Source organism: Taudactylus pleione, unplaced genomic scaffold (genome assembly GCF_031769625.1).
Source record: "Taudactylus pleione unplaced genomic scaffold, aTauple2 ptg000459l, whole genome shotgun sequence".
Classification (NCBI taxonomy): domain Eukaryota; kingdom Metazoa; phylum Chordata; class Amphibia; order Anura; family Myobatrachidae; genus Taudactylus; species Taudactylus pleione.
The window spans coordinates 72,475-85,000 of NW_028284861.1; the positions used below are offsets into that span (position 1 = coordinate 72,475).

Genomic DNA, 12,526 nt, shown 5'->3' on the forward strand with positions numbered 1-12,526 from the left:
GCAGCATCCTGGCATTTTCCATCAGGTGGGGTCTGTACGTATTAGGAGCCATCCATGAGGAATAGCTGTCCTGGCTTTCTCTCTTTGGTATAATATGGTCCTTACATTAATGATGAGAGTAACATCCTGCACATAATAGTCCTGTAACGTCCAGTTACTCATACAGAGCAATTCCTGTTATTATTCATGGCTTGTGTACAATGTGTCATTTCTGTATTACTCATGTATTATAAGCTGCAGGATATGATACTCGCACAGTGCTGTCATTCCCTCCATGGCACACATACAATAGAGATTACATATTATCTAATACATATGTACTAATAAAATGCTGATATATATCATGATAGGAGGTAATAACAGGACAGGCCAGTGTATCCATGCAGGTGCCCATCAGAGAGCAAATCCCCAACACCAGAGCGGTGTCACAGTGACAGGAGACAGGAAAGAGGGGCACACGTGTAAGACAAAACCTTTCTTGTTTGGGTATGAGAAATGGACACTAAATCAGTCACAAGAAAAAACACACACAGGTCTTGCGCTGCTAGGAATAGTATCAAAAGTTTAATAAAATATCAAAATATTAAATAATAATAAATACATATATATGGCACATAAATATAGGAACTAAAAATAAAGGAAAAAAATATAATACAGCATCATAAAATAGATTGAAATGAATATCTAAACCAGAAATCCAAATTCTCAATTGTAGCAATCAAACAATGTATCTCTTCATATGAAAAGAAACGTAGTATCTTATGTTCGAATCAGTCATGTATCCCCTGTGAGAGAAAACAAATAGATCTATTTGTGGTTTGAATTAATTCCTTGAATAAGGCAGGGGGCTCACTTAGCGTACTGATAAGTCCCGTTGGTAACAGCTGATGTAAACACTCCCAGTTATAACATATTCTGGGATCCTGATATCTGCCGTAATAAAACTGGGCTGGATGTAATCAAAAGACAATCGTCACACTATAACTAGCGCGTGTTCACACTGAGGGCCTGATTCAAGGGCTCATCTGTACCTGCTGCTCTTTCTTGGGCTGAGCACCCGGCTGATCCGGACAGCCACCGCTCACTCGGACACTGCCGCTAGTGGAGCTCTGGTCCCCGCATTGTTCCGAGGACGCTCGGACGGACCAGGTACTTATTACTGCTTATCCACTTGGAAATACAGTGTGAACACGCGCTAGTTATAGTGTGACGATTGTCTTTTGATTACATCCAGCCCAGTTTTATTACGGCAGATATCAGGATCCCAGAATATGTTATAACTGGGAGTGTTTACATCAGCTGTTACCAACGGGACTTATCAGTACGCTAAGTGAGCCCCCTGCCTTATTCAAGGAATTAATTCAAACCACAAATAGATCTATTTGTTTTCTCTCACAGGGGATACATGACTGATTCGAACATAAGATACTACGTTTCTTTTCATATGAAGAGATACATTGTTTGATTGCTACAATTGAGAATCTTGGATTTCTGGTTTAGATATTCATTTCAATCTATGTTATGATGCTGTATTATATTTTCTTCCTTTATTTTTAGTTCCTATATTTATGTGCCATATATATGTATTTATTATTATTTAATATTTTGATATTTTATTAAAATTTTGATACTATTCCTAGCAGCGCAAGACCTGTGTGTTTTTTCTCGTCAATTTATTATTGAACCCTCACAGTAAGTTCCTCTTGGCCTTACAGCGCTAGGAATATTTATTATATATAATCTATCTAGATTGTGTCGACAGCGCTCTGTTTAAATATTTTACTAAGACAGTCACAGTATAAAGATACTAAAGGCAGAGTTAGGAAAAAGCTAAAACACAGAACAATAAATAACTGCATAACAAGAAACTAGGAATACAAAGAGCTGGTGCAACCCCAATATATATACCTATAATCACCGGTACCTAAAGTGACAGAGTAATACAGCTTTACGTCAGTTTATATCCAGTTCTGAATGAGTAATTGTCTGACTGACAAATACCGACCCAGCTTATGTCTGACGTTTGTTCTTCTGTGGCCCTGACCTCGGCTTGTACCCTGGTCTATAACTGACTGCCCTGTCCCTATCTCTGTTATTTTCTCCTGCCAGCTGTGGCCTAGTGTGACCAGTCCGTGAGACACAACTCACCCTCATGCAGAAACCTCTATACTTCCTTGTGACATCTCTGGTAATATCAGTGTTTCCACTAAATCCCGTCTTACAGCAAATCACTAGATCTTACATCTAGGCCAGTGGTGGCTAGCCTTGACACTCCAGATGTTGTGGATCTAGATATCCCAGCATGCCTTGCCACAGTTTTAGCATGCCCTAATAGCAAAATGGTAGCAGTGCATGCTGGGATATGTAGTTCCACAACATCTGGAGTGTCAAGGTTAGCCACCAAGGATCTAGGCCATCACAGAACATGTGCACCACAGAGAGGACAACTGGTCACTATTCCAGCTTTACTAACAATGTACAAAAACATTCAGGTCAATAAGTGTGGTAAATACTAACAAACAAGTGCAACTGTGTTACCCCACATGGACATCAGACAGGTCCATGCGGAGTTTGGTTTTCTTGTTACCAAACACTTTGAGCTCATATTTGTAGGTGTGTAACAAAGCTTGTATTGTCCTTTCTGTGATTTCCTCACTACCAAATAATCTTCATCTCCTCACCCTGCACATTACTGGTGGTGTCACCACTGTGGGAGGTGAGACAGTGCAGGACATACTGAGGACAATCTGTACTGATCCTACTTATCCTGTGATGTCCCTGTATTATTCCTCTATTACTACGTACCCTGCTCACATCTGTATTCTGCTGGGGATATCGGGAGCCTGATGCACTTAATGGACATTACTGTTAGTGGTTTATACCAGGACCAGCAGCTTCCTGTGTCCCAACACAAGTTACATTATCTAATAATGTATAAATTACATAAGTGATCATGATATTAATGTTCATATCTTTTGGAACAGTGTAAATAGTAGGTTACAGAGGATCTAATTAGAAGGAACCAGACATCAGACTGCTGTAAGGAGATTAGAGATCCATGTACCAGGAAACCCAACCAGAGAATACTGGATCCAGCGAGATAAAATCAGAGGTCACAGATGTCATTATATCGCCCATCTCACCCCGTCACTTACAGCCCAGTCATCACATGATGTCATAGTTTCCCACTTCCCATATTACATCCCCAGCACATTGTCATGGTGACAGATTAGTTATGTCCCTATATTACATCATATGGTCTTGTTACTGCACAAATAGGCCAAGAGCACAATAATAATCTAATACAGAGCTTCCCAAACTCCCCCATTACAGGCCAGGGTTTAAGGTTATCCATGATTGAGTCCAAATGGTTAAATCAAATTGGCTGAGATATTAGGTGACCTGTGCTCAAGCATGGATATCCTTAATACCTGGCCTGTAACAGAAGAGTTTGGGAACCTCTGATCTGATAGAATAAGGAAACTGAAAGCCATTACATGAGGAACCTTTTAGAGCCCTATGTTAGTGACATCAATGTGGATATATAATAAAGTGTAATATATTAGTATATAGGGGCTGATTCAGCAGAGGATATAATGATGGTAGTTACGCAGATAGAGCGAATGTTTGCCATCAGACCTGCGTATAAGTCATACTGCGGACACACAGCGATCCCATTGCGATTACGGACGCACAGAAGAATACATCACATAGTGAGTGGCAGGGTGACGTTTGGGGGGAGGTAACGGGGGGATGGACAGAAAACTGCAGACGTATCTGTCCGTGTGATCGCCATGTCATGGGTGTGTATAAATTAGCCATAGCGATGGCAGCTGCAGCATGAGACCTCTCTGCGTGTCAGGAGAGCTGCAGTGTTTGCGGCTGGTCAAACCTGATGTAAATGCTGTGTGACTGCTTGATGTGCGGCGATGGTACCGATTACACAGGAGGGCGACATTGGATGATAACGAGAAGGTAGCAGTGGGCGTGGTTATGGCGGCTGTGCCTCGGCATTAGCATATATTAGCACCTGCGATCTGTAAGAGACTGCAGCTGCATTTGCTTCTGAATCAGGCCCATAGTGTGATAATGCAAATGTAATTTACCCTTCAACAAGCAGGGACAGCAATCTAGGCTAACATTGTATTTATGCTTGTTCTGATAATTCCCAATTATTATTTCAGTGCTCCAAATATCGCTGCAATTTCTATATATTTCTAGACGCTCATACACATTGTTTTTCTCATGTGTGACGTTTCTGATGACTAAAAAGAGCGGATATATTTGTAAAACATTTCCCACACTCAGAGCATGGATATGGTTTCTCACCTGTGTGATGTCTCTGATGTTTAACGAAACTTGATTTATATGTAAAACATTTCCCACACTCAGAGCATGAAAATGGTTTCTCACCTGTGTGAAGTCTCTGATGTGTAACAAGATGTGATTTCTGTGTAAAACATTTCCCACACTCAGAGCATGGAAAAGGCCTTCCAGCTGCGTGAACTCTCTTCTGATGCATAGAAAGACTCTTGTGCTTAGTAAAACCTTTCCTAAACTGAGAACATGAAAATGGTTTCTCACCTGTGTGACTTCTCTTATGTGTAATAAGAACCGATTTCTGTGTAAAACATTTCCCACACTCAGAGCATGAAAATGGTTTCTCACCTGTGTGACTTCTCCTATGTTTAACAAGATCTGATTTCTGTGCAAAACATTTCCCACACTCACGACATGGAAATGGTTTCTCACCTGTGTGAATTCTCAGATGTCTAACAAGATGTGCTTTCCGTATAAAACATTTCCCACACTCAGAACATAAAAAAGGTTTCTCACCTGTGTGATGTCTCTGATGTTTAACAAGACATGATTTATATGTAAAACATTTCCCACACTCAGAGCATGGAAATGGTTTCTCACCTGTGTGATTTCTCTGATGTGAAACAAGATGTGATTTATCTAAGAAACATTTCCCACACTCAGAACATGAATATGGTCTCTCAATTTTGTGAATCTTTGTATGTCTAGCAAGATCTTCTCTCAGTATAAAACATTTCCCGCACTCAGAACACAGAAAAGGCCTTTCAGCTGCGTGTACTCTCTTCTGATGTTTATAAAGACTGATCTGCTTTGTAAAACCTTTCCCACATTCAGAACAGGACAATGGGTTATCACCTGTGTGATCTGAACTATTTGTAACGCAACTGGGATTATCTTCATGGTTAGAGGGATCAGATGATATATCTGCATTATGAGATGTTGGATGTATACTAGGAGTAAAGGGGTTTTCTCCTGGAGAGTCCTGTGAGAAGTTATTATCGTCTAGGTCAAAATCTGGAGATAATATGAGACGTCTCCCCGAGTTATTCCTGCTGCTGTGTCCATCTGCTGGGAACAGAATAATTATATGGGAATTAGCACCCCTGCAGAACCATACCATACTGTGTAACTATAATAAGAAGTCCCCGTATGTACCCCAACATCTCCATACTGTGTAACTATAATAAGATGTGCCCGGCTGTACCCCAACATCTCCATACTGTGTAACAATAAGACGTGCCCGGCTGTACCCCAACATCCCCATACTGTGTAACTATAATAAGACGTGCCTGGCTGTACCCCTACATCCCCATACTGTGTAACTCTAATAAGACATGCCTGGCTTTACCCTAACATCTCCATATACTCAGTGACTTCATCAAGTATTTGCTGATGATTGTCATGAGGAGGTATAGGTGTAGGAGTAACACTGGCCTGGGAGTAGTCCGTAAAAAAGACAAATCTCCATCTCAGCATAGGTCATACTAGCTGTGCTGTTTCCTCACACTCTCCGGATCGCCACCTCAGTATGTGTAACAGAGTGCAGGCATGGTCTATACATTATATCACACACAGGACATACTAGCTGTATCCTACTGTGCCCTCACACTTTCCGGATCTCCATCTCAGTATGCGTAACAGAGTGCAGGCATGGTTTATACATTATCACACACACAGGTCATACTAGCAGTATTCTACTGTGATTTCCATCTCAGCATCTGAGATACACCAGTGAGTGTGGGGAGGAGACTGGTCAGATTTCTGGGCTGGTAACAGAGTGACATGATGTGAGGGGGAGAGCAGGAGTATATAATAGGGGCTGATGGCTCCCGACTCCCCCACTGGGCAGATACATTTACTTTATTAGTTTGTACTGACAGAGGAGGGTGTAAGTTAAGACAATGAACAAGGAGAATGACTATTCTGTAATGTGTTTATTACTCACCTGTGCTGATATCTTTAGGGATTTCCTCCATCTTAAACTGCTGATTGCCCCACGCAAACGTCTCTGCATCTCCCTCTGTATCTTCTGCCTTCATATCAGTCACATACGTTTCTTTTTCGCCCTCTGTATCTTCTGCCTTCATATCAGTCACATACGTTTCTTCTTCGCCCTCTATATCTTCTGCCTTCATATCAGTCACATACGTCTCTTCTTCTCCCACTATTTCTTCTGCCTTCATATCAGTAACATATGTCTCTTCTTCTCCCTCTATATCTGCTACCTTAATATTAGCCTGAGCTGCACCCTAAACAAAAATGGTTTTGTTTTTTTAATAATGTTTGATTTCATTAATTGAGAATAGACAGTATAATATCAGTGCATAAAACACACACAGCTTCTCTACACATCATATAGTGACGGTCACTGTGGTATATTGGTGAGACCCTAAATCTCATCTACCTGATGCTCCTGTGGGGTCCTGTGATTCTCCTCTGTACAATACTGTGAATAAAGAGGACTGGGACATCTCTCTGGGGTAATTCTGTTACTGGGTCCATCTATAGGAGACACACAGTGACTGAGTACATTGTGTATATGTGAATATCAGGTGATGTGTGTATATAGGGGCCCCCCATACCTGCTCTCCCCTGTACAATAAATGACAGTTTCCTCTTACCCAGTGATGTGAGAGGCCTGTGATTCTCCATCATCATGTCCTTGTACAGACCCCTGTGTTCCTCTATATACTCCTCCTCCTGCATGGAAACATAGACAGTGACACCTTATAGGAACCTGACACACAATGATACAGTCATCACCCAGACACATCCCCTGGTGTTACTGTATAATGTCCCATTCCCAGCAGTCACCTCTCCAGTCATCAACCAGACACATCCGCTGGTGTTACTGTATAATGTCCCATTCCCAGCAGTCACCTCTCTAGTCAGCAGCTGAATGATCTTGTTTGCGAGTTCCAGGATCTTCTGGTCATTGTGTCTCTCATGTATCAGTGAGTGAGGTGGAGGCACCGTGATGAGACTCTGGGTCCTGCTCAGTCCTCCTGACACGCGGGGTCGGCTGCTGGGTGTCTCATGCTCATCGGATGTCTTCTTTAGTACTGTATAACCCTTTGTATTGGGGGAAACATGGAAAGGTCACTTAAACTCCATTTAAGTGAGACTGTTTATTCAGGTGTTCATTTTACATAATATACAAAAAAACTCTATTTTACAAATACTTGTCTTGTAGCAATCTCCTATATACAGGAAAATGAAGAGTATATAGTATATCCTGCAGCTCCGACATCTTTCGGTCAGTGACAACAACATACTGTGAAGTGTACTAAGGGCCTGATTCAGAGCCGCTCGTAAGCGGCAGTACGCTCGTTCCGAGCGATATTTGCACATCTGCGCATGCGTACAGTTTTTAGTACGCGTGCGCGAAACAGTCAGTGTGGCCGAAAATTGTTTGTTCGCTATATAGCGAATGCCTGCTATTTTGAGTGACAGAATGAGGCGTATGTGGGTGGTAACAGGGGAAGGTGCTTGAAAACGGAGTGGAGATCAGAACGCAGGCGTGCTTAAAGGTCAAAGCGGGCGTTTTATGGGTGTGCATAATTAACAAAGCAGCGTCATTGACCACGTCACTTGTTTTTTTTATAGCCAGAACTGCTCACAATATTGTGGTAGGAAAAACCAACCACAAGAATAGCGAGCAATTCATTCGCTGTTCGATGTACTCGATTAATCTAATAAATAGCGGACATGACGTATGAATCGAGCGGCCAGGGGGCGTTTTTATCAAATAAACGAGCTTATGTTTTGCTTGTTCGTTCAGACATGGAGGCGGCAACAGACCGCAAAGAGCGTACGGTTCATTTGAATAGCCACCCCCTTTTTCTGAACGAGAGAGCGCTAATTGCGAGCGGCTCTGAATCAGGCCTTAAATCCAAACTCTAGTAAGGACTGTGGGACTGATACTATATCTGAGACTGGCTCCCTGCTGCTCGGTTATTACTATAGATAAAAGTGATGTCACTGTGACACTTCCAGATCCCCTCACCTCCCCAGTCATGTCTCTGTATTATTACTATAGATATAAGTGATGTCACTGTGACACTCCCAGATCCCCTCACCTCCCCAGTCATGTCCCTGTATTATTACTATAGATATAAGTGATGTCACTGTGACACTTCCAGATCCCCTCACCTCCCCAGTCATGTCTCTGTATTATTACTATAGATATAAGTGATGTCACTGTGACACTCCCAGATCCCCTCACCTCCCCAGTCATGTCCCTGTATTATTACTATAGATATAAATGATGTCACTGTGACACTCCCAGATCTCCTCACCTCCCCAGTCATGTCCCTATATTATTACTATAGATATAAGTGATATCACTGTGACACTCCCAGACCCTCTCACCTCTCCAGTCATGTCCCTGTATTATTACTATAGATATAAGTGATATCACTGTGACACTCCCAGACCCTCTCACCTCTCCAGTCATGTCCCTGTATTATTACTATAGATATAAGTGATGTCACTGTGACACTCCCAGATTCCCTCACCTCCCCAGTCATGTCCCTGTATTATTACTATAGATATAAGGGATGTCACTGTGACACTCCCAGATCCCCTCACCTCCCCAGTCATGTCCCTGTATTATTACTATAGATATAAGTGATGTCACTGTGACACTCCCAGATCTCCTCACCTCCCCAGTCATGTCCCTATATTATTACTATAGATATAAGTGATATCACTGTGACACTCCCAGACCCTCTCACCTCTCCAGTCATGTCCCTGTATTATTACTATAGATATAAGTGATGTCACTGTGACACTCCCAGATTCCCTCACCTCCCCAGTCATGTCCCTGTATTATTACTATAGATATAAGGGATGTCACTGTGACACTCCCAGATCCCCTCACCTCCCCAGTCATGTCCCTGTATTATTACTATAGATATAAGTGATGTCACTGTGCACTGCCAGATCCCCTCACCTCCCCAGTCATGTCCCTGTATTATTACTATAGATATAAGTGATGTCACTGTGACACCCCCAGATCCTCTCACCTCTCCAGCCATGTCCCTGTATTATTACTATAGATATAAGTGATGTCACTGTGACACCCCCAGACCCTCTCACCTCCCCAGTCAGCTCGTAGATGATCTCCAGGGTGAGATGTAAGATCCTCTCAGTCCTGTGACTCCCGTCCTTGTCCATCTTCAGTGAATCAGTGAGAATACAGAATGTTTGACGTGTAATAAAGACTCTGGTTCCTCACAGCAGAACTATCTAGGAATAAATAGAATAAATATAATACACATCACAGAGAACACATGTAACACAGTCAGACATGTAACAGTGAGTGACCAGTAAGTCTCCCCTTTCCCCCCAGCCATAGAGCCCTGGTCAGTGTCTGTCAGAGGTTCCTGTGACCCAGCCCCATAAGGCTCCTCAGAGGCCATCACACAACGCTGTACTGTATAAGGTTACACCAATGCTCCTCTCCTGGCCGGGGGTCTTATTCCTCCCAGACACAGATTTGGTGCAATTTGCTCCCCGTGAATCTTTTACAAACACATGAATTAGGGATGTTGGGATTTTTTACTTTGTTTTACATTTATTCCAGAAACAGAGAGAATCTGTGACTATACTGAGGTCATACAGGTAACAGGGATGTGAGGGGAGAGTACACAGGAGAGCAGAAGGGGTGCAGATATGGGGAGAGGGGAAGTAACGTAGGAATACAGAGCACACAACAGGGGGTATAACAGCTGTACAGAGGTGTCAGTAACACAGGGGAGGGGGAAGGGAAAAGAAGAGGATAATAACACAGGGATAGGACAGCAGGCAGCCCAGGGGACACACAAAGGGTTACACAATACAGAATCCCATCAGTCACTCTGCACAAATGATGAAATGACAAATGACCGCACCTCAGATGTATGTTACATGTGTGACCAGCCTGCCGGCCGTGTGTGTGCAGCGTAGGGTGGGGTGAGACATGTCCTGGGGGATAATCAGTGACACTCTGAGGATCTGGGGACTGTCACAGCCACTGGCTGTCTCTGAGAGAGTCTCTATTGCTCAGGATAACAAGACGCCCTGACAGACAGTCTCAGCTCAGGGAGTCAGGGGAAATTGTGGTTGTGCTGTCAGGTGTTATTATATAATAGGAGTGAGGTAAGAGTATATAATAATAACACATTACATTTATTATAGACAATAACACATAAAACAAACCAATGCACTTAGAAGTATAATGTCAGTCTCTCAGGTGTAGATCTCTATGTTACAAGGAAATATAGTTACACACCCAGTAACTGTGCAGAGAGCTCCTGTAACAGAGTATTAGGATTGTAGTAATACGTTTGTACATAGTGACACAAGGTATAAAGGTCACATTCCTCTGACTATAATCATTACTAGCCTTATCATATCTTAGAATACCTGTATCAGGAGTAACCAAAATGGAGTTTTCAAGCCATTTTAATGTTCAGTGCTCTCAGTCGGTTTTGCAACATATACAGATTGTGACATAGTCTAATATATGTCAATATGTTTTAGAATGCTAACTAGTTAGCTATTACAAATGTATTGCTATGAGACAATGTATATATTAAGCCTGTGTCAACATAGTTTTACCTTCAACTACACACCATAAATGTACTCCATTCCTATATTCATAATTGAGGCAACAGTGCCCCCTACTGTCTGTTGATATTTCTGTGTATTGTGAACGATGACCTTTATACCTTATAAAATGCCTATTCAGGAGTTATTTCTCTCAGCATCTAGCCTATATAAGCTGTACTGTGTCAGTATAGAGAGAGCCTTATTCCTGGAACCACACTGACTGCAGAAGTCCCAGGACGTATGAAAATAATCCAGTCTCTAGATGCTGAGAGAAAGGCTCCTGGATTTTGCTGATGTGATTGCTGTATCTACTGAAGGAATATACAACTGTAGCTAATTCTTATATTACATTTACACTTTTATATTCAATTTGTTTGTTTAAGTATCATTTCTGGGAATCCACCCATCTGGGATCTTTTAGATTGAACCCACTTGTAACAATACCCAACTTATAATGTAAGAGCCAGCTCCTATCAGGTGAGGTCACTCTCAGTCCTGCTCCCTCTCCGGATACCGGCAGTAAGTTACCGCTGCCCTGCGCTGCCTATGAACAAGCTGCTATTTATTCACGCTCTATACCAGTGACTTGGACGGAGGACAGACCTGCGGCTATACTCAGCTGCCCCGCACACCGGCAGCAAATAGCCTTCCGGCACTAAGGATATCACTGGCCCCGGTGATCCTTACCAGCTCCACACTGAGGGCCTGATTCAGAGCCTCTGAATCAGGGTTTTTTTTTATTTTTTTATGTTGCGGCCTCTTGGCCGCTCGCATAGCTGTGGGTTACCACCCACAGCTTATACGAGCGGCCATGATGAGGGTCGCGATGGTCAAGACCATCGGGCTTGCGACGAGACCCTTGTGGTAGGGTCTCGTTGCCGCAAGCCCCAGAGTGCTTTTGGCTCTAACAGAGCCAAAAGCACTCCCACTGACATCACTTGTGATATCAGTGGGGCCGGCCCCAGACGGGGCCCATGGGAACGCCTCCGTCTGGGCAGCCACGCCCCCGCCCACCAAAGGAGGCGTGCTGTCACTTAATATTGACAGCACGCCCCCTTTGGTACGAGACCCGGAGCGACGGCTTGGCCGTCGCTTTCCGGGTCTCGCGCATGCGCACACGACGGAATGCATGCGCACTGGGCCACCATCGACCCGCTTGCGAGCAGGTCTGAATCAGGCCCTGAGGCAGGTACCGACGGCGGGTGCATATGTACGAGCTGGACCCACAGCTCTAACCGGCTGCTCCCCGTACACTGCAAGCACCTGAGGAAAACAGCTAGGCCTGCACAGTGCAGGATATCCGGATTTACTAAAACAAACAAACACACACACACACACACACACACACACGACTGGTGAGTGACCTGTGGGGGGGGGGTCTGCAGACCGATATAAAGACCCTGGGGGTCCTACAGATCCCGGACATATTATTACCCGTACAGTACAAGCTGACAATAAGGACACATCGTTACCCATACAGTACAAGCTGACAATAAGGACATATCATTACCCGTACAGTACAAGCTGACACTAAGGACACATCATTACCTGTACAGTACAAGCTGACAATAAGGACACGTCAATACCCGTACAGTACAAGCTGACAATAAGG

The 12,526-nt window shown here is 43.3% G+C and overlaps 1 protein-coding gene across 1 annotated transcript in view; it reads right to left on the reverse strand.

Annotated features, from left to right (window-relative positions):
* LOC148504708 (uncharacterized) overlaps positions 1 to 12,526 on the reverse strand; it is a 68,751-nt gene that overhangs the window by 47,977 nt on the left and 8,248 nt on the right. Inside the window, 6 exon segments of the mRNA XM_088448585.1 lie at positions 4,234 to 5,388; positions 6,266 to 6,569; positions 6,725 to 6,822; positions 6,942 to 7,020; positions 7,201 to 7,392; positions 9,421 to 9,570. Of these exon segments, the coding sequence (XP_088304711.1) occupies positions 4,234 to 5,388; positions 6,266 to 6,569; positions 6,725 to 6,822; positions 6,942 to 7,020; positions 7,201 to 7,392; positions 9,421 to 9,498 (1,906 nt within the window). The 5' untranslated portion in view covers positions 9,499 to 9,570.